General features: G+C 55.8%; 1 protein-coding gene across 10 annotated transcripts; it reads right to left on the reverse strand.

The window, feature by feature from the left end:
• Positions 1 to 1845: 1845 nt before the first annotated feature.
• Prx (periaxin) lies at positions 1846 to 16695 on the reverse strand. 10 transcript variants are annotated; one of them, XM_033765790.1, is made up of 7 exons: positions 16631 to 16685; positions 12596 to 12639; positions 12415 to 12516; positions 12180 to 12297; positions 10317 to 10473; positions 6998 to 7194; positions 1846 to 6408 (listed from the first exon to the last, which is right to left on the reverse strand). In XM_033765790.1, the coding sequence occupies exons 4-7, from the start codon at positions 12204 to 12206 to the stop codon at positions 2746 to 2748; spliced, it is 4044 nt and encodes a 1347-aa protein (XP_033621681.1). In that variant the 5' UTR covers positions 12207 to 12297; positions 12415 to 12516; positions 12596 to 12639; positions 16631 to 16685; the 3' UTR covers positions 1846 to 2745. The 10 variants fall into 10 exon arrangements, with proteins under 10 accessions (XP_033621681.1, XP_033621682.1, XP_033621686.1 ...); XM_033765791.1 differs by having other exon boundaries at positions 12415 to 12513; positions 16631 to 16680; XM_033765795.1 differs by having other exon boundaries at positions 12415 to 12513; positions 16600 to 16657.
• Between the last annotated feature and the right edge of the window lie 5497 nt (positions 16696 to 22192).

Below are 22192 nucleotides of genomic sequence, written 5' to 3' on the forward strand. Positions count from 1 at the left end.
CAAAAAAAAAAAAAAAAAAAAAAAAAAAAAAAAAAAAAAAAAAAATCAAATCATCTGAATATGTATGGAGCAAGAATTTTATGGAAGAGAAAGTCAAGGTACAAAGAAGTTTTTTAAATGCCTAGGATCAGCCAAGGTGGTAACACATGCCTATAATCCCAGGACTTGGGAGGCTGAGGCAGGAAGATTGCCAGGAGTTTGAGGCCAGCCTGGGCTACATACAGGTAAGGCCAGCCTGAACTACATAGTGAGATACTGTATCAATATATAGATAGGTACAGTATGTATACCTATCTATCTATCTATATATATATATATATACTATATCTATCTAAAATATATATATATATACGAAATGCCTAAGTTTGCTGGAAAAATATACATATCCGAAATCTAGCTACTCAGGAGGTTGAAGCAGGAGGGTAAGTGTGAAGCCAGACTGGGCAACTTAGTGGAATCCTGTCTCAAAAATAAAAAAGTCTGGGAGAGACCAGAGATTTCGCTCAGTATTACAGCACTGTGCCTAGCACGCAGGAAGCCCTAGGAGGGTAAGTGTGAAGCCAGACTGGGCAACTTAGTGGAATCCTGTCTCAAAAATAAAAAAGTCTGGGAGAGACCAGAGATTTCGCTCAGTATTACAGCACTGTGCCTAGCACGCACGAAGCCCTGGGTTCACAAAAAGCCTAGTATCACACACACAAAAAGGGCCTGGAGACGTGGCTCAGTGGTAGAGCACTTGACTAGCACGTGAGCAATGCTGGGTTCTACCTCCAGCACTGTCAGGAAAAAAAAAAAGAAAAAGCCTGAGATCACCCAGCTTGGTACCTGGGTTAGGCTTTGACCTTGCTGTCTGGTTCCAGAACCCGCTTAGAACCTCCACCCATACCTCCCAGTGCCCTAAAGACGTCCAGGGAGGCAGCAGAGGCCGCTGGCTCGATGGCGCACGGGGGGAAGAGTCTGGGAGTTGAGGCCTGGAAGTCACAAAGGGGAGGTAACTTGGCCTGGCGGAGGTGTGGGGTGCCCACGGGCCTGGGAATGAGTGCCCGCAGAGCGGGAAAGGAGCAAGAGTCAGAGTTTCCCCGAGAAGTGAGGACACGGCGACGGAGGAAACCACAAGGCTGAGCCACAGAGCTCCCTGCCCGCGTGGAGGAAGCAGCGCACGCTGCGAGTGTAGACAGCTCCTGTCTGTGTATGGGGACAGAGAAAGGTCGCGGGGGCTGTGACCTGAGGAGGGAAGCCAGGCGGAGTAAGGGGATAGCAGGGCAGGCAGGCGTGGGAGCGGATGGGCCCAAGTCCAGCAGGACATCGCAGGAAAGACACAACTGGACAGGGTATCTTATTAAAAAATTTTTTTAGGTGTAGGGCAAGTGGGAAGGGTAGGGGAAAGGAAATAAGGGACAAGGAAAATATGAGAAAAGGAAAAATAAAAATTTGTAAATAGGGGAGATTGGAGAGGGTGAAGGGAGGGAAGGGGTATGGGGAAAAAATGGAAACATTAAAAACAATTTTTTTAACAAATAGCCCGAGACAGGGAATCGGGGAAGAGGGAGGCGGGGAACTGAGGCTCCGGCTCCACAACCCCTTCACACCCAATCTTTTCCCCTTTATAGACCTGCCGGGGAGGGGGAACTCCCTCAGCACAGTGTGGGCCATCCAGGCTCCTTGTACTCTCAGGGCCCAAGTTCTTGCGTTCTGTGGGAAGGCTCTTTTCCAAAAAGGTCCTTGGGCAAGGTATCTTTTTGTTGTTGTTGTCTGGTTTGGTTTGTTTGCTTGGTTTTTTGAGACAGGATCTCTCTATGTAGTTCAGACTGTACTGGACCTCACTATGTAGCCCAGGCTGGCCTTGAACTCGTGGCGATCCTTCTGCTTCAGCCTCCCAAGTGCGATTACAGGCGTGCACCGCCACTCGTAGCAGACAGGCTATCTTCTTGTGTTGCTGAGACATGGCGGAATGCAGAGGTCTTGGTGGTGCAGGCTTAGAGACTCGGAAGGGGACGCATGACCCGTGGTCCCCAGGAGTTGAGGACCCTGAGACGGAGTCCTAAGAGGCAGCCAAGAGTTTCTGACCTGCGACTCCCAAGAAGGAACTAGGAAGCCTTTCCTGGGTGGGGCCGGGATAGATGAGGCTGTGGAACCAGCCAGACAGGAAAGGAAAGGCAGGAGGTACACAGGAGCCCTGGCAAGGGCTGGAGCTGCAGGGGCCCTGGGGAGAGTGGGTCCCGGAGAGGAGTCCACTGCTGTGCTGTGCTGGGGAACCCCCCGCCCAGTCCTCCTCAACGACCTCTGGGAATTTGAAAGGCCAGGCCGGATCCCTCCCACCAAAGTCCATCCCAAGGCCACTCACCCTGCCCTCTTCTCAGACCAGGAACCTGTTTCTCCCTTCATATCAGTGCCCCCCTCCTCAGCACAGGCTCAGGTGACGCCCTAGAACCTGCTCTTCGAGGATACCTTCCTCTCCACTCCCCCAATACACACACAGGCACACACACACACACACACACACACACACACTCACTGGAGCACAGAAAATGGGACACGCGGCTACCTCTGGATTATTTATTCACATGGCTTGGCACGGTATAGGCACTCCTGCCGATAAGCAAGGCAGGCCTCCTGCCCCTGCCCTGGTCAGCTTCTCAACTCCCAGCCCTGAGGGTTAGTGCTCATAATCTCACACACATAAAATGGGGACAGGGGATGAGGGACGGGGAGGTGCAGGAGAGGAGTCTCCACGTGCCCAGGCCTTCAGACGGCAGCTGCCTGAGCCCCTTCTATCCTGGTAGGGCCTGAAGCCCCTGTCTCTGAAAACCCCACACTGGGCAGCCGAACTCTGAACCCACCCTCTTCTTGGTCCCCACTCCGGGCCTTAGGGCTTAGGCTCACCCTGGGGAAGCGGAACTTGGGTGACTTCTCGCCAACAGGAGATTTGGGGGATACCTCACCCCCCTGTCCCCGAGAGGCCTTAGAAGGGGCTGCCAGGCCCACACGGGGCAAGCGGACCCTAACATGGCCCCGGCGTCCTGAGGCCCCTTCCCCAGCGCCCTCTTCCTCCTCCTCCTCCTCGGGGCTGGGGGAGCCTTCTCCAGGGACAGACTCATTTTGGCCGAAGCCCACTCGGGGCAGCCTGAGCTTCGGGCTCTTGGCCTTCTCACCTTCTTCAACCCCGTCCTTGGCCCGCACCAAGCCAAACCTCGGTAGCCGCACCTTGAGCTTGTGTGCGGCCTCCCCATTGTCCTCCGCCACCTGGTACTCGGCGTGGCTGCCCACAGCGGGTGGCGAGAGCTCCACGTCAGGCAGCGAGAGGCGGAAAGTGCGCTCAGTCCCAGGGGACAGGTCCTCCGCCCTCTCTACCCCGGCCCCCGCCCCCAGGGTGGGCAACTTGAGGCTCAGCCCACCCTCACCCACCTCATCCGCTTGCACCTTGGGGCTCAGCCCCACATCCAGCTCAAGCTGGGGCACGTTCACTCTGGGCATCTTGAAGACGCCTTCACCCACCAGCAGCTCACCACCTGCTGCCTGGCTTCCAGGCAGAGCCAAGCTCACCTGAGGGACCTGGACCCTGCAGCTGGCAGTGCCCTCTGCGGAAGGCACTGTGCTCTCAGCCTGCTGTCCCGGGGCACCCATCCCCCCGAAGCTGGTCAGCTCCACCTGGGGCAGGGAGATGCCCAGTGGGGGCATCTTCAGCACGCCATCATGGCCCTCGGTGGCTTGCATGGCTGAGAGCTGCACTCCACCGGTGGCCCCCACCCCCTGCTTGCCCTCTTCCTCCTGGGCCACCATAGTGACTAACTCCACCTCGGGCAGCTTCAGCTGCCCAGCTATGGACTCTAGCTTCTCTCCAGGGCTAACACGCCCACCCTGGACTTCTGCTTCCTTCCCTCGGGCTAGCCCAAAAGAGGGCATCTTCAGCTTGGGCATCCTCACTTTCCCATCCCAGCCCCAGCCCTTGCCCCCCAACTCAGCTGCCCCCAGCGCTGGTTCTACCTCAGTTTCCCGGCCTCGGGCCCCAAACTTTGGCAGAGCAAACTTGGGCGCCTTGAGCCTAACTTCAGGCCCTACCACCTCCACTTTGCCCGAGGGCAGATGGGCGTCCAGGCTGAGCTGCGGGATAGACAGATCAAGGGCGGGCAGCAGGCCCACTTCCCCTGCCCCTTTGGCCTCAGTTTCTGTTCCCACCCGAGCCTTGGGGAGTGAGATGGAAAACTTGGACACTTTCAGCCTGGTGGCCCGCCCAGCCCCCTCGGCCTCTGCCTTTGCCACCTTTGGCCCCGAGAGTCCAAACTTTGGCAGGGAGAATTTGGAGGAGGTCTTGACTTTCATCTCTGCCATCTCTAGCCGCCCTTCTTCTCCTTCCACTGTGGGTATCTGTGGAGTGACGATCTCAACCGAAGGCACTCGGAACACTGCTGCCCCAATGCCAGCTTCCACCCCAGGACCCTCCGGCCACTCCACCTTGCCTGCTTCTGCCGCCCGGACCTGTCCCTCCAGGCCAAGGGCGCCCGGCAGGTCAAGCTCCACAGAGGGCAGAGAGAGGGAAGGGGCGCCCACAGGAGCCTCACCGCCCACCCCTGGCTGCAGACAGGGAAGCGTCACTGACTTCACTGAGACTTCACCGCCTGCCCTTCCTGGTGTGCCTGGAGACCCTACCCTTCCTAACTTGGGCATGGCCATCTTGGGCATCTTGAAGCCAAATTCTGTCCCCTCTGCCTGCTCTACCACAGCAGCTTTTAGCTGCACCTCTGGAGTTGCCAGCAGCTTCACCTCCGGTGCTTTGGGAAGATGCACATCCGGGACCTTTGGCAGTTGTATTTCGGGCAGCCGAACCTCTGACACTCTTGGCAGCTGCACCTCCGGGAGGTGCACGTCAGGCACAGCCATCTCGGGTACTTTAGGGAGTTTTATCTCTGGCAGCTTCATTTCAGGGAGTCTCAGATCGGGGACTTTCATCTCTGACACCTTTGGCAGCTGCACCTCTGGCAGCCGAACCTCGGGCACAGCCATCTCCGGGACCTTGGGAAATTTCATTTCCGAGACTTTGGGCAGCTGCACCTCTGGCAGCCGAACCTCGGGCACAGCCATCTCCGGCATCTTTGGGAGCTTCATCTCTGACACTGTGGGCAGCTGCACCTCTGGCAGGTGCATGTCAGGCACAACCATTTCAGGAACCTGCGGGAGCTTCATCTCGGGCAGTTTCATCTCGGGGAGCTTCATCTCTGGAACTTTGGGCAGATGCACCTCTGGCAGGTGCATGTCAGGCACTGCCATCTCAGGCATCTTCGGAAGCGTCATCTCAGGGACTTTCACCTCTGGGACTTTGGGCAGCTGCACGTCTGGGAGCCGCACTTCTGGCACAGCCATCTCAGGCACCTTTGGGAGCTGCACCTCTGGGAGGTGCACATCTGGAAGGGCTGCCTCAGGCACTTTTGGGAGCTTGACCTCGGGGGCCTTCGGGAGCTTCACTTCAGGCCCTTTGGGCACCTTGACCTCAGGCCCCACAGCTCCAATGCCAAAGGAGGGCATCTTGATGGTGGGCAGCTTCAGCCTGCTCTCAGGAACTTCAGGGGCAGAGGGCCGGGGCTCCAGGAGAGAAAGCCCAAAGGTGGGCATTCGAAGTCTGGGACCCTTCATCCTGGCCTCAGGGCTGCCCTTGGTCACCTTGGTGGCAGCAACTTCCTTCCCTCGGGCCCCAAAGCGGGGGAAGCTGAGGTGAGGCATCTTCAGGGCCACCTCAGGAACCTCTCCTGGGGCCTCTACCTCCTTGCCCGGCAAGGCCAGATCCACCCCTACAGTGGGTGCTGCCACATCCAGGGTGGGCACCGTCACCACGGCAGCCCCCTCCCGGGTCTCCAGGCAAGGCAGCGTGGGCAGCGTGGGCAACGAGGGCAAGGTGGGCAGCTCCACTTGGGGGACCTGGATCCCTGTTGGTGGGGGCTCCACAGCAGGTGCTGCCAGGGCTCCTAACCCAAGAGTCGGCAGACGGAGGTCAAAGCCACTGGGCATCTCCACAGAAGGGGCCACCTTGGGGGCTGACACCTGAGGGACACCTGCCTCAGCACCTGGCAGCCGGGGCCCAACCAGCTCCACCTGAGGGGTTGTAAACCGAGCTCCTGCCACCACCTCAGCCTCTGCTTTGGCCTTTCTGGGGGGAGGCGCGGCAGCAGCCAGCCTCTCTGTCTGGGGCTCTTCAGCCACTTCTCGCACACGCAACCGGGGCAGCTGGAGGCGCCGGTGGACAGAGGCAGCTGGGCCAGGACCCTTGACTGCCTCGGCTTTGAGGCCCCGACGCAGGCGGGAGAACTTGGGAAAGGAGAACTCGACGTCAACGGGGGCCAGGTCTGCAGGGGCCCCCAGGGCCCCAGGCAGCACCACCATCTTCTTCTTCTTCACAGGGGACAGACTCTGGATGTTCTGGGGAGAGAGGAGAGAGGCAGGAGGCGGTGGAATAGTGGGAGGCCGGGAGTGGACAGAGGGAGACCTGCATGGTATTGGATCAGGCTGGGGATACAATGAGTAGAATACCGTGACCGCAAAACACCATCCCCACTTCCTGCCTGTCATTTCACCCGGGGAAGGCAAAGACACTCATTTAGAATCCCACAGGAGTCAACAAGTGTCTAGGGATCGGGACCCAAAACGTCTGGGACCTCATCTAGGAATTCCCCCAAAGTTCTTATTGTAGAGATGTGGAAACTGAGACCCAAGGAGGGAAAGCAGCGATTCCTGAGCAGCACTCAGGATGGGATCTGGCCTTCCTGCTTCTAAGTACCCCTAGTGACTCTGGATCCGGTGGTGGAGATGCCTCTCCAAGATGGGTGAGGGCCGCACACTGGGATAGGCGGGCCCCCTCCCCGAGGGAGGAGTTTGGGGATGGGATTAGCATCGGGTTAGTGACAAGACAGAGGGCAAAGCTGGCCAGCCTGGTGGGTGGTGGGGCTCACGGCGCAGAGACAGGATCGCTGGGGCAGTCCGGGGCCGGGGCCGGGCTCAGCACGCGTACCAGCTTGGCCACCTTGGCCCGAGGGCCCTTCATCTCGTAGCCAGCCACGGTCCCGGGCCGCAGCGCCAGGTCCCCGGTGGGCACCGTGCGCTTCAGGCAGAAGGAGACCTTGTAAGGCTCGGCGCATTGCAGCAGACGTAGTGCGTCCTCGTACTTGAAGTTCTCAAAGAACACGCGTGCACTCAGAAGCTGGTCCCCTGCAGGAGAGGCCAAGGTGGGTGGGGCGGAGCCATCTCCCAGTCCCGCCCACTTGCTCCTGGCAGCCCCATAGAGGCCCCACCCACCCCCAGCAAAGGCCTGAGACGTGAAGTTCCACCCACTCAGGAACAAAATCCCTCCATTCAGGGAGCCACAGAACCACTCTCTGCCACTCAGGCCACACCGGCCGCCTTTCTACTCCCCTACCCCATCCCCACAGTGCAGATACTGACTTTGGTTCCTTCACTGAGAGAACAGAAGCAGAAGCTCACTTCCGCACACTCCCCGCCCCACCCTGGAATCTCCCTGGTGGAGATTGGCTCCAGGGTCCTAGGGATGAACTGTTCCCACACCACAGAGCTCAGTCCCCACCACCTTCCTCAGAACACCCTTCAGCAACTCTCCCCTCTTCGGCATCACCAGCCCATTTGGGAGGGTGTGAGAAAGGGTCTCAATATGCAGTTCAGGCTGGCCTTGAATTCACTATATAGCCCAAGCTGCCCTCTAACCCCACCAGGTGATCTTCCTGCCTCAGCCTCCCATATGTTGGGATCACAGGCATGTGCCACCAAACCTAGCTCCCAATGCTTTATTCTTTTCTTATTTATTGTGCCAGGGATCAAACTCAGGCCCTTGGGCTTACAAGGCAGGCAGCAGAACCAATGAGCCAAATCCCTGGCCCTTATTCTTTATTTTGAGATAAACTGTCACTAAGTTTCTAAAGTTGTCCAGGTTGGGCTTGAACTTTCCACCCACCCCACCCACCCCACCCCACCCTGCACCTCAGGCTCCCAGAGGGCTGGGATTACAGATGTGCACCACCACACTCAGCTCCTGAACCCTTGTTTTTGTTTTGTTTTTGGTACCAGGGATTGAACTCGGGTCCTTGTGCTTTTGAGGCAAGCGGTGGAACCACTGAGCCAAATCCCCAGCCCTCAGCTCCTGAACTCTCTCAGACACACAGATGCAGGGCTCAGGTCTTGGACTCGTCTCTGTATACACACGACATTCACCATTTTGGAATTGTCAGGAAGCTCATCCAGATTGAGTAGCTGAAGGGTCACAAATCTACTGACAACCAGGCAGTGTTTCTTCGGCCCAGCACTGCCCCACACACTCTGGATTCACTGGGGATCCCTCAGTGAGGGTTCTGGGATGCCCTCTCAGGTGTGCCTGTGGGTGCTCAAGTCCAGTGTAGAAAACAGCATAATATTTGCATTTAACCGTGCACATCCTCCTGTATACCTGAAATCACCTCTGCCTTACTTATACTAGTTAATACCATGTGAAGATCATATAAATAGTTGTTACAGTCTGTTGTTCAGGGACAAGAAAACAAGTCTGGACACATTCAGTACAAATGTAATTTTCTCTGCTCAGATGCAGAACCCACAGATGCACAGGGTGCACAGTGTATCGGCTGCCCCGGCCCATTCTCACCTGCACATCCAACAGACACCTCTCACTCGAGTCAGCCCAGTACACATCTAGACAAATGAGCACCAGCCTCAGAGCGCCCCCTCGTAGGACTAGCAATCCCACCCTCTGGTCACGAGCCTGAGGCATCCATGACCATAGTTGGCTGTCATGTCCCATGTCTGGTCCTGAAGGTTCCTCCTTCAGAGTCTGTCCAGAAGCTGCCTCCTGCTCTTCACCAACACCCAGTAGCCCCTTTGCTGGTCTCCCTGCTCCCAAGCCTGCCCCCTCCAGTCCTTGCAAGTGCAAGGTCCTGAATTTGATACCCGGTACCGGGAAAAAAAAAAATCAAAAAGTCCTCACTATGGCCTATGAAGCCCTCCAAAAGTCACCCCTCCCCCTGCCTCTCTGACCTCATGATTCCTTTTTGTTTGTTTGCTTGTTTGCTTTTTTTTTCTGAGACAGGGTCTCACTATGTAGTTGAGACTGACCTGGAACACTATGTAGCCCATAAAAAAAATCAAAAAGTCCTCACTATGGCCTATGAAGCCCTCCAAAAGTCACCCCTCCCCCTGCCTCTCTGACCTCATGATTCCTTTTTGTTTGTTTGCTTGTTTGCTTTTTTTTTCTGAGACAGGGTCTCACTATGTAGTTGAGACTGACCTGGAACTCACTATGTAGCCCAGGCTGGTCTCAAACTCACAGTGATCCTGCTGCCTCAGCCTCCCAAGTGCTGGGATTACAGGTGTGCGCCACCACACCCGGCGCTTGCTTGTATTTTGAGATAGGGTCTTGCTGTGTAGTTCAAGCTGGCTTTGAACTCCCAGCAATCCTCCTGCCTCAGCCTCCCAGAGTGCTGGGATTACAGGTGTACACCATGACGCTGGGCTTGACCTCATTACTCTTTTCCTTGCTCGCTGTACTGCACACCCACTGCTTTTCATGGGGTGTCTACACTGGCTGTTCCTGCTGCCAAGAATACTCTTCCATACAGCTTGTTCCCTCATCTCCTTCTGCCTTCTAGTCTCCCCCCCCCACCCTACGTAAAAAATGCACCTGTAGCATACATGCCTTCTAATTTACTAGATATTGTACTTATCTCTAATTTACTAGATATTATACTTATTTTGCTTAAATATGTCTTCATCACTACACTGTAAGCTCCACACATGCGGGGACTACTGTCTAGTTTCTTCACTGCTAGAATCCAAGCCCTTCAATGTCTGAGACAAAAGGTGCTTAACTGGAGTTGCACGAATAAATCGCATTAGCTTCATTCATGTTTCCTAAAACATCCTTTACTTACCAAACTCTTCTCCCCAAGCCCTCCAAGTTGTGAACATCCCTTTTCATCCTGTTCCAACACACAAACATTAACTAGCCCTTACACAATGTTTACCTTGTGCTACTCAGCGGTGCGCTGTTTTCAAATACTGACTCATTTAACGTACATAATGACCACATGAGATCAATACTAGTTATTCCCATTGTCAGGATGAAGAGACTGAGGCACAGAAAGATCACAAACAGAAAGTACGAATTCGAATCCAACAATGAAAACTCCAGAGCAGGCTCCAAATAATCACAAAGCCGATAAACCACCCATCCAGCCTTTAACCTCGCCTCCGGCTTGTCGGCCACGCCCCCGGCACATTCCTAACCCCACCCCGCGGGTCGGCTCCGCCCACGTCCAGGCCCCGCCCACCTTCCTGCAGGCTCAGGCTCCTGGCGGCAGGTGAATCTTCGCGCAGCTCGCGCACGAAGATACCTTCTTTGCCTCCGCCCGCTACGTTGATCCCGCTGACCCCGGTGTGCGCCTCCGTTTCCACGATGATCTCCACCAACTCTGCTCGCCGCAGCTCCTGCGGAGGGTGGCGACGGGTCGCCATGGGGCTCCAGGACTGGATCTCGCCCAGAGCCCGCCATCGCGCTTTAAAGGGTCTCTTACACGGGCTCTCGGGACACAGGTCCTCGGCGCGAACCAAGCAGGACGTCCGGGCCACTCATCCGGCCTCTCCCCGTTAAGCGCGCTCCCGGGGGGGCGGGATGGGCGGCTCGCCCTCTAGGACTGGGATGGGTTGTGGTTAAACAGCTCGGTGGGCGTGAGCTCCTCTCTCCGTGCGGCCGTCGCGAGGAGCGGGGCTAAGAGGCGGGACTGGGTGGGGGCGGGGCCACGTCTTGGGGCCGGGACGCTTGGGGAGGGCGGGCCTAGGAGTTTGGAGCGGGATTCTAGAGCTCAGGCCGGATCGGGGAGGGGTTCTGTATGAGGGAGACCCATAAACGAAGGGCAGGATCGAGTTATGGGGGGATACCCCACACGCTGGGGATTGGACCCAGGGCCTTCTCACTGAGCTCCATCTAGATCATTTTTTTTTTTTTAATGTTTTTGAGACAGGGCCTTGCTATATAGTTCAGGCTGGGTTTGAACTCACTCTATAACCCAGGCTGGCTTTGAACTCGAGGTGATCCTCCTGCCTCCGCCTCCTCAATGCTGGGATTACAGGCATGCACCACAACATCCAGTTTAAAATTTTTTAATATTAAAAGTTTTTTGAAAAAAAAAGTTTTTTGAGACAGGGTTTCACTAAGTCACAAAAATCACCTAGACTGGGCTTTAACTTTTGAACTTACTGCCTCAGCCTCCCAGGGTACTGGAATTACAAGCACTTGTCACCACACCCAGCTTGGGGGGGGTTAATAATAGCAAAACAAGGGGCGATGTTGAGGCTGGAACTCCTAGGAGAGGACTGGACCCTTAGGCCACAAGGGATGGGGGAATGGGCGGTGGGACTTGCCCCCTGCCCCCTTGCATGTGTGTGAGACTGTGCTCTATTGTGGGCTCTTATAACCCCAAGACCTGCATAGCACCCACGGGAGAGGGAATCGGGTGGGGGTGCGTGGGTGATGAATGTGCGCCAGCGGTAGTGGCATTCCTGGTATTCACTGTAAATGTACAGACTGGCCCCAGCCCAGCATTGCTCCGTGGGGTTCACATCGAGGCTTCCCAGAAGAGGAAGTGAGAAACCTGAGATCTGTCTAGGAATCCAAAGTGCTGTGTGTCTCTGGGGGAATACTTTGCCCTCTCTGGGCCCATTTTTCCACTGTAAAGTTAAGTAGCCTGGGCATACTGGAAGGGGTCTGTGATTGTGGGCTGTGACCTGAAGAAGGGGACACGCTGTAGCCCAGGCTGGCCTTCAACTTGGTGATCCTCCTGTCTCAGCTTCCCAAGTGCTAGGATTACAAACATGTACCACCATGATAACTCCTACTTATGACCCACTGAATTAATTAGCTGCTTTGAGTCTTAGTCTTTGCCATGCAGTGTACTAAGCATTTTATATATGTTAATTTTACTTATTTATTTATTTTTGGTACCGCAGATCTAACTTGGGTCCTTGCGCTTTCGAAGCAGGTGGCGGAACCACTGAGCTAAATCCCTGGCCTACATGTGTTAATTTTAATTTTTCCCCTCATAGTTACTATTTCTAGTTCACAGATGGGGAAACCGAGGCACAGAGAAACCAGGAAGTCTCCTTGCTGCTGTTGTCGGGGGCCCATGAGTACTCACCTCCACACTCCGGCTCCTGGCCTCCATGGCTTTGCTGGGCGACTCCTGGTCCCAGGTTCTGCTCTCCCTTCTGCTGCAGGACCAGCTTCAGTTCTGCATGGAGCAGCTGCTGCTGAGCCTGTGGGGTCAGGGATAGAGGCCTGAGGCCAGGAGGGGCTGAGAGGTGGAGTCCAGGCTCCCCAGGAACACCAGGGTGGGCATCAGGGAGAGAAAAGCGCCCCTGCTGCCCTCTCACCACTGCCAGGGCACAGGTATGTCCTCCAACCAGGACCCCGGCCCGGGGTGCCACACAGCTGTCTGCGGGGCTGGTGCCCTTTTGCTGAGGTCTTGCTGCCTGCTGGAGAGAGATGGGGCATGAGGCTCCAGACTGGCCAGGGGTTGGCAGGAAGGGCCATGTGGCACCGGGCAGTGCTCACCTGAGGGGCACCTCCAGCTTGTTGGGCCGCCTGGGTCTGGGGCTCTGACAGAAATAATGTGCACAGTATTAACCAGCCAGCAACACCCAGTAGTGGCTTCCCAAGTGCCTGGCCCTCCCTGGGCTCTGCCAATTCACCGGGCCCCTAATGCAGGTAGGGAAAATGAAGTCCACAAGACATTCAGGTGACATAGCTAGTCCACCAACGGTAAAGCCCAAACTGACTCCTAGGCCTGTCCAAAAGCAGAGCCCTGTGCCAACGGCTTTGGCAAATTGAAGGTTCAAATTCTCTGAGAAATGATGACAGCTGCTTCCACAACCTGGCTGCTTCCCCCAAATTCTCTACCGAGTGGGGAACATAGGGGTGTGGCTCCGTGGGAAAGAGCTGGCCTAGCATGCTGGAGGCCCGAGGTGTCATCCCCAGTACCAAGAAAGACAGCAATGTAAGACTGGGAGAAGGCAAGTGCCCACCTCTTGGCGCAGCTCTGGGATTGCAGGACTTAACAGGTGTAAAGTAGCAGGCAGTGGCAGGTGTTGTAGGAGTACTTGCTGCTGTTATTGCTAAGAACATCCTGTGGTCCTGACCTTGGGCCACGTGCCCCACCAGCGTCATCGCACTGGGACCTCAGAATACCCCTGTGAGGTCAGGGCTATTACGGAGCCCATTACGGAGGGGACGCCTGAAACTGGGGAAAGGGCAATCATTTCCCTGGAGTGACATAGCAGCGGCAGGATTTGAACTTGTCTTCAAAGATCCAACCCTTTACTGAGTGCAGTGGCACACCCCTGTAATGCCAGCAGTCCGGGAGGCTGAGGCAGGAGGATTGCAAGTTGAAGCCCAGCAACTTGGAGAGAAACCCTGCTCAAAATTTTAAAAGGCTGGGGATATAGCTCAGTTCAAAGGCCCTGGGTTCAATCCCCAGTACTACCCCCCGCAAGAAAAAGTTCCGGCTCCTTATAAGGCTAGTAATAATAATGACCAATATTTATAATAACTGATGGTAGCTAGGAGTGGTGGTGTACACCTGTAATCCAGGCACAAGGGAGGGTGAGGCAGGAGGATCACCATGAGTTCAAGGCCAGCCCAGACTGCATAGTGAGATACAGTCTCAAAAACAAACAAACAAAAAAAAACCCAAAAATAAAATAACAGATTATTACCGAATGGTTATTATTTGCCAATTCTTGTGTTGAGATTTTCACCTTCCACTTCACCACTGAAGTCCTTGTCCCCTCAGAGGGACCAAGAGAACTTGTGCCAGGTCACAAGCACAGGGAGGACTCAGAGTCAGCCCTCAGGTGTCTCCTGCCAGACTCGGGGGGAGCATGGAGGTGGAGCCTTTCCCCACCCTGACTCTGGCCTTGCCCTCCCAGCCCCACCTGGCATGCCAGCCCGCCAACCCCCGGTGCACAGGGAAAGGTCAGGCCTCACGCGGCACATTCCCTCACACAATGGCCTGTCTGCTGGCCTGGTCACATTCCACTCCAGCCCACCCACCCGCAGCCACACAATGGCCCTTCATAGCCCTCCACTGGCCAGTACAGAGGACACGGGACCCCCTTGACATCAGCTGTAAATGCTCCGGGGAGGGGTCCCCCATGGTGTCCAAGAAGCTGCTCTCTGGCTCTCTTAGGGGATCGGTTTCTGCATCCATCCCCAGCCTCTCCTGAGACCTCTCCCAGCCTGGCTGCCCTGTTTGGGACGATTCCTCTGAGCCAAGGTCTTATGTCGCCACTCAGAGGCCTCAGAATCATCCTGGACGTGGTGGCTGTCCAGAGATGGAAACTGAGGCTCAGAGAGGGGAAGTGACCTGTCCAAGTCACACGACCAGGAACAAGCAGAACACAAACCCCCTGCACCCTGGACCTCTACTCTGTACCTAAATTCAGTGGGTGATGCTGAGCCCTGGGACGCCCAAGTCACAGAAGCCAAGCAGCTGGCACAGCAGCTGGGTTGGGGAAGGGACCCAACTTCAGAGGGCCCTGGTTGGTGCCGAGCCCCGCTGACTAGGACACATAGGGCCCCCTTTTGCTGGTGAGTGAAGCAGTTAAGACAGATATCACAGGACAGCCCAGCTGTGGGAAGCTCACCAGGACCCTGGCACAACACAGCATCAGGGGGACAGCCTGGGCTCAGTAGATGTCAGGGAGGGTCTCTTGGGCCCCGAATTCCAGCTCCAAGCTCAGGCGGTGAGTGTCACAGCCACAGGCTGCCACCGGAAGCCCTGGGAGGGCAGGAGCAAGACAGTGTCCTCCTTCCTTCTCCCTGCCCGGGACAGCTGCCCAGCCCAGGTTATATTTAGCCCAACTGTGGTGCCCTTCCTCAGTACAGCGCCAGCTCCTCCTCGGGTGGGGGAGCTCCGGAAGGAAACCTAACCCTCCAGGTACTCTCTGTTCCCAGGCCAGCCCATCGAATGAGGAAGGAGGGGGCTCCTTGACATAAACCAGGGCAGACCTATTGGGGTTCCCCTAGTGAGTCAGGACCAGGCAGGAGCCTACAGGCGCCAGCAACTCTGCTCTTCCTTGTTTCTCTTTTCTATACTGGGGATTGAACCCAGGGCCTTTGCCCTGAGCTACATCTCTAGCCCTTTTAAAAGGTTGGATTTTGAGCCAGGCATAGTGGCATGCACCTATAATCCCAGCACTCAGGAGGCTGAAGCAGGAGGATCATCTCAAGTTCCAGGACAGCCTGGGCTGCTTAGCAAGACCCTGTCTCGAAAATAAATAAATAAATAAATATTTTCTTTCGAGCCAAGATAGGCTCAAATCTGTGACTTTCCTGCCTCAACCTCCCAAAGTTTGACTGCCTTGCATGCACAAAGGCCCGAGTTCATTCCCTGGTACCAGAAAGAAGGAAAGAAAGAAAGAAAGAAAGAAACCACAGCCAAACCTCCCAAAGTAGTGGGAATACAGACACCGTACCCAGGTTCCAGCTCATTTCTTGAGTGGCTACTGAGGCCCTGCCAGAGTACAAGTTGGAGCTTCCAAAATTCTCAGGCTCCCTATTTCTTTCTCTTTTTTTTTGGTCCCAGGGATCGAGCTCGGGACCTTGTGCTTGCGAGACAGGCAGCATCAGGCTCCCTATTTCTTGAGCACTTACTTTTGGTGCAGAACCTTCCCTGTCTTGGCTCATTAAATCCTCCTGAGACGGGTACCACTTGGATGTCCATTTAGATCTGACTCGTGCCCTTCAGAGTGGCTGGGACGGAGGGGCTGCACCTGGGCCCTGGCCTTCCACTGAGCTGGGACTGCTAGGAATCAGCTGAAGGCTTTGTCCTTCCTGCCTCTACCTCGGTGGTGACCACCAGCTTCACTTGGGAATCCTGCCCAGTCAGTCCCAGCTTCCTCAGCCACCCAGGGACCAGTGCCCTCAGCAATGGGAGTGGGGGGACTTGGAGCTCATCTGAGGGCAGCTGAAGGTATGGCCTCTGGCTTCTCCAGCACTTCCTGAGTGTGTGGACTGGGCCACATTCTGCTCCTGTGGGCCCTCAGTTTCTGTGAAATGAAGCCAATAAAATTGGCTTTGAAGATTTGTGAGACAATAGCAGGTTCTTAGAATATTCTCAGTATAGAATAAATGTTCAATTAATATAAATGTCTCACATGCTCCCATATCTGGTCTTTGTTCCCCAGTGTCCTCTACTTTCCTTTCAACCTAAAGAGATCTTTGGGTAAGGGACAAAATTCAGCATCAGTGCCACCTTCCTAAACTCTATTTGAGACCCGGAAACCTGCCCTAGCTCCTCATAGCAGAACTCAGTTATGCTCACACCAGCCCTGCAAGGTGGTCTCCGTTGGCCCATTTTAGGGATAGGAAAGTAGAGGCATGAAGGTTGAATTATATTTCCCCAGGCTGCACAGTCAAAGGAAGCTGGGATTTGAACCCACAGCCTGGCTCTAAAACCTATGCCTGTCCCTCACACACCACCCTGCCTTCCAGAGCCCCAGCACCCTCCCAGACCTTCCAGAACTCTGGGTCTCATTCCCAAGGCTTCTAAGCCTGACCTGGGACAGGACTGGCTGGCTGATCTCTTACCGCTGGGCCTCCAGACACCACCGGAGCTCCTGGTCTGTCTGCACAGCCCCAGCCCTAGGCTGGGGGAAAAAGGAATGGAGGAGGGGCACCATTGGCTGCCTCGGTGTGATGTCACCAGAGGTGGGTGGTGGGGAAACAAACATCCCCTTCTCCCAGCTATAGCCATCCAAAAGGGGGTGGGAACGGAGAACACAGCCTGGCCCTGGCCCGAGCCAAGACCACCCCTCCCAGTCTTGCTACTGGGAGTTGCACGTGGTCGTTCAACTTGGGAACTTAGCACCCTGCCTTCACCATTTCCTGCTCCAGCACTGAGGCCTGGCCTGCATGTTTCCTAGGGTCCTCAGGACAGACACCTTCCACCCCAACAACCACTTCAAGTCCTAGCCGCTCTCTGGGCATCAGTTTCTTCATGTCTAAAGAGAAGACTAGTTAAAAATAGGCTAACGCCAGGTGTGGCGCACACCTGTAATCCTAGCACCCGGGAGGCTGAGGCAGGAGGAGTGCCTCAAGTTTGAGACCAGCCTGGGCTACACAGTGAGTTCAAGGCCATCCTGGACTAGGTGGTGAGACCCTGTCTCAAAAAAATAAATAAATAAATAAAGCAAAACAAAACACTGGCACATACTTAAAACTTCTGCAAATAACTATTCACAAATATTTAGAGGTCTGGTCCATCTTCTCCCCAGGCTCTTGAACCCTTTTTAGGAAGATTGGGCATAATGGAGACCCACATCTCTGTTTAGTGAAGTCGCTACTTGAAGGATACCTGCCAGGTGCTGAAAGCCATACTGAGAACCCAGGCCTCTGCCCTGAATCGGGGGGCGCTGATGAAGTCCAGTCTGCAGCCATGCAATCAGGAGGTTGTGCAGCTGGGCCCTGATCCTGGTTCTGATGGATCCCAAAGACTCTGCCACTCTCTTCTGTCCCTGCATTTCACACAGGGAAACTCAGAGAGGGTAAGTGGCTCACCTGAAGTCACACAGCAAGTTAGTGACAGCAGCTCAGATTTCAATCCAGATCTGCCCAACTCCCAAACCAAGGACACCAGACATGACTCCGACTCACAGGACCCGGGATCAGCCCCAAGCCTGCCCGACTCACCAGACCCCGAGGGATGGCAGAGGCAGCACAGGTACCCCCACATTCCCCTTGCACCCACTGCCTGCTGCCTCAGATGCCCGTGGCTCTCTGAGCAGGGGCCTGGGCTGAGGCCGGGCGAGGCTGGAGTGGGGGGTGTTACCCCCAAAACGCAGGTCAGCAGTTTCTGCCCCATTGTCCTGCCGGGCACAACACAGGCCTGTGGTGAGCACTTGGCCCCTTGCACAGCCAGCTTGCCCTGTGGTGGGCCCGCGCCCATCCCGCAGGGGGGCTGGGGTCTACTCTGCGGCTCGCGGGTCCAGGAGCAGGGTGGCAGGAGCCCAGCATGCTGGGGGCCGCCCCCTCCTTCTCTGAAATGCCCCCTGCCCACTCCCAGCCACCGGGGAAGGCAGGAATGTGCTGAGCTCGGGAAATGCCTCCCAGGGCTGGTGGCCACTGACGGAGGGGTGCGGCTGGAACCCGGCCAGCGCCCTCCTCCTGGGAGGGCTGGGAGGGACAGCGGCCGGGCAGAGGATGGGGCTGAGGCCCGCACCTCACAGCCGTCTCTCTCCTCCATAGATCCTCTCAAACGTGTTCCTTTCCTCATTCGCCAAACATTCACAATCCTACGCTGGGCAGCAGGGCCTTTGTTGGGCCCTGGGGACATCAGAAGTCCTCCATCCACTCAGGGGGCACCCAGGAAGGGTTCTGTGGGAGCGCACAACGGGAGGGAGACTGGGAGGCTGGGGAGAAGGGAGCCCAGGAAAAAGGGAGGGGACCCACAAGGAACAAAGCAAGACAGCGGGGGCTGGGCCGAGGAACCCCAGGCAGAGAGGGACCTTTTCCTGGAAAAGGTGGTACTGGAGCTGAGTGAGAAGGACCTGTAGGAGGCGACACAGAGCCTCAGGCGGTAATGGATGAGAATGTTCCAGAAGAAGGGCAGGGCCTGAGAAAGTGGTCAACCGAGAGCATGCGGAGGAGCAGGGAAGAGGTCCAGGGTCCACCAGACTTTGTCCTGAGGGCCCTGGGCAGCAATGGGAGGGACAATGCAGAGCACTCGGTGCCAGCCTGGAGGGGGAGAGGACCTCTCTCTGTCTGCTCAAGGCCAAACAGGAAAGGGAGCCTGGGACTCGCTGTGCTTCCCGTGTCACAGCAGCGAGGTCCTAGTTGGTTCCATTTTAAAGAAAGGCATTTAGTGGTACCGGATTTTGTTTGGGTTGGGTTTTTGTGAGTTTTGTTTGTTTGCTGTTTGCCATAAATAATGAGGGTAGCCAGGCACGGTGGCGCACACCTGTAATCCCAACACTGGGGTGGCTGAGGCAGGAGGATCACCTTGAGTTCAAAGCCAGTCTGGCTGTATAGTGGGACCCTGTTGTAAAAAACAAAAACAATGCTAAAGGGTCTGGGATGTAGCTTAGTGGCACCTCATCTGCCTGGCAAGTAGCTGGTCCTGAGTTCAATTTCCAGTACGAAGAAAAAAAAAATAATGCTAAAGCCCCGCATGGTGGTGCCTATCTGTAATTCTAGGTGAGGCAGGAGTACTGGTTGAGCCCAGAAATTCCATGCCATCCTAGATGACATAAAGAAACTGTCTCTCAGCCGGGCGTGGTGGTGCACGCCTGTAATCCCAGCACTCAGGAGGCTGAGGCGGAACAGTCGCTGTGAGTTCGAGACCAGCCTGGGCTACATAGTGAGGTCCAGATCAGTCTCAACTAAAAACAAAACAAAACAAAAAAAAACAAAAAAAAAGAAAGTATGTCAACTATGTCTCCAAAAAAAAAAAAAAAAAAAAAATGCTTGTCGTGTTCTCTTGTGGATGCCCTTAGGTTAAGGAAGCTCTCTTTCCTGGTTTGCTCTGACTTGGGTTTTTTGGTTTGTTTGTTCATTAACAATGGCTGTCATGTCTAGGTTCTCTCTGTCCTCTTCTCTGTCCCATCCTGTTCCTCTCTCCCCTTCTCTCTGCCTTATTTTCCCTCACCCGAGGGGGTGTGGCCACAGGAAGCTGAGTTTAGAAGGTGGCACAGTGTCCTGGTTCCGGACAAGGCCACCTCAGTAAACACAGGACATCCTGCGGGGCTGCGGAAGGAGGCGGAAGCACCCCCAGGGCCCACCCTCTCCAGACCCAGCCTGAACCAACAGCAGCTTCTCTGGCCTTGCCCCCTGTCGGGCCCAGAGCCCCAGGCAGTGCAACCCAGGGAAACCGTGCCCACTCCTGCGACCCGACTCCCTCCACTGAGCTCCAGTCTCAGGGGCCCAGAAGCTCTGAGGTGTCCCCTCCCGAAGTCCCTGGTACCCACTGTGTCCTTTCCTGGCTTCAGCAGCAACCGCAGACCTGCTGCTCCCCCTGGCCACTACCCCAGGGCTGGTTGTCCTGTCCTATGCCCCCTGCTTTCAGCCCAGCCTTCTCCTCCACCCCAGCTCACAGGGCTGTGTGGTTGGAGCCACCCTTGCGCCCCTGGTGTCCGTCCAGTGCAGGGTCCTCCAGGAGTCCTGTGGGGAGGGAGGTCTCTCCCTGACAGTCGGTACAACTGTGACTGGCTGTCCCCTCCCTCTTCCTCACTTGTTCCTGTCCAGAGGCGTCCACAGTGTCCCTTCCCTATGCTTCCCTTCCCAGGTCCCCATCCCTGGGCTCCTGGGTGTACTCTCCCCCACGCCCACCTGGCAGCCGGAGGGGTCCCTTTACCTCGAGCTTCCTAGCATCTTTGCTGCGAAGACCCCACTGAGGGCCGTGTGTGCCCTGGACCCCAGAGACCCCTCCAGTCCCATTACCTTACCACTTTCTTCTTCGTTCCAGCCAAACCCAGTAGCCTAGGTGCCCCTGAAAACCTTGCAGGGCCCTTGCACATGCTGTGCTCCCCCATCCCCCACAGCAGCCCTTCAAATTGAACACTGCTACTGTTCCAGTTTATAGACCAGGACTCTGAGGCCCAGAGAAGTTAAGAACCTTGCCTAAAGCCACACAGCCCTAGAGTGGTAAAGCTAGGGTATAAACCTAGGCAGCCTGGCTTTCAAACAGAACCACTTCTTTTTCAAGCATAACAGCTCATTGCTTCAATAGCATCAGAGAAAACCACCCCCATCTTTTTCTCTCTTTGTGCGGTACCAGGGATTGAACTCAGGACCTTGCACTTTCCAGGCAGGCACAGTGTCACTGAGCTGCATTCCTGGGCCAAATCGCTTTATTTCTACAACATATTTTTCCTTAGGCCAGCTTGTCCCCACTTAGGTGCAGTTATAGAGGCTGTGCACGTCACACAGTCTCCGTAGTGAAGAAGTACGTCCCAGGTGCCCCGCATTTAGACGACACTTTCCCTGCAGCTGGGGGTCAAGCACCTTGAGGAAGGGGTGTGTCTTTCGCACCAAAGCACCAGATGGGCTACAGGAGCCCTGGCTTACACCGGCTTGTGCCAGAGGACCTACCAGTCTCCTCAAGTCCAACCCCTTGGTTGTGCAGACTCTGGTCTGGGCTCCGCCCCAGGAGGCCGCACCTCCTCAGCCAGCAGATTCCAGGGCCCACACCATTCCGAGCTGAACCACCAGCCTGGCTGGGCTGTTCCCAAAGTTCCCCGAGCCTTTGTCTCTTCCAGTTGTGCCCCCCCCGCACCCCCCACCCCCTGCTCCCCGGCCAGCTCCCCTCCACCAGCCTTCACAGGACCCCACCACCAACGCACTCTTCCCTGACCCCTAGGAGAGCTGTGACACGCTGCTCTCTGCTGCCTTTACCTCCGTTTATTTATGTCTTTACGTGGTCCTGGGAGTGAACGCAGGGTTTTTGCACTGCGCTACCACCCCAGCCTTTTTTTTTGGTGGGGGGTTGAGACAAGGTCTCACTATGTAGTTGAGACTGACCTGGAACTCACTATGTAGCCCAGGCCATCCCAGCCCTTTTTGTCTTTTATCTTCAGATAATCGCTTTCTAAATTGCTCTATTGTCCAGACTGGGCTCAAACTTGCAATCCTCCTGCCTCAGCCTCCCAGAGTGCTGGGATTTCAGGCGTGTGCCAGCCTCAAAGCCAGACTCTCCTCTCTCCTCTTTTTCCTTTCCTTATTCAACAAAAAACTCGAGTACCTTTTTACATCTGGCCCTAGGTGAAAGGTTATATCTGACCATGTCTCACTCATAGTGGATGTCTCTGCAGGCGTCACGGATTACTCCCCCGCCCCGTTGCCGCTGGAGCATCAGAAGCGTCCCCAAGCACTCGGTAATGGATTATTGCTGACCCCGGCCCGCAGGACAGATGCCCCCGAGGAGGAGGGGAGGCAGGGCCCCAGATCGGGCACCAGGGGGCGCTGCTGAGCGCCACCCAAACTGCGGAGGTCTCGGTCTCGGTCTCAGCCGCCCCGGTCCCCCAGTCTACGCATGGGAGTCGCCAGGGGTTGGCATCTGGCGCCTGGAAGGCTCTCAGCCTGGGCACCAGCTCTCCGCAGCCTTTCCCACCCGCCGCCCCGGCGCCCTCAGCCACTTCCAGAAATGGGCACCACTTC

This window comes from Fukomys damarensis, unplaced genomic scaffold (assembly GCF_012274545.1).
Source record: "Fukomys damarensis isolate Sample0158 unplaced genomic scaffold, DMR_v1.0_HiC HiC_scaffold_19, whole genome shotgun sequence".
NCBI classification, from domain to species: domain Eukaryota; kingdom Metazoa; phylum Chordata; class Mammalia; order Rodentia; family Bathyergidae; genus Fukomys; species Fukomys damarensis.

Bases quoted from the DNA above. Each gene is read 5' to 3' on its own strand.
- Prx (XM_033765794.1), bottom strand. From the start codon at position 12,206: ATGGAGGCCAGGAGCCGGAGTGTGGAG. The intron at 7,195-10,316 runs GTGGGCGGGGCC...CCTCTCCTGCAG, and splicing joins GAGCCTGAGCCTGCAGGAAG to GGGACCAGCTTCTGAGTGCA. The intron at 6,409-6,997 runs GTACGCGTGCTG...CTCTCTCCCCAG, and splicing joins GGGCCAAGGTGGCCAAGCTG to AACATCCAGAGTCTGTCCCC.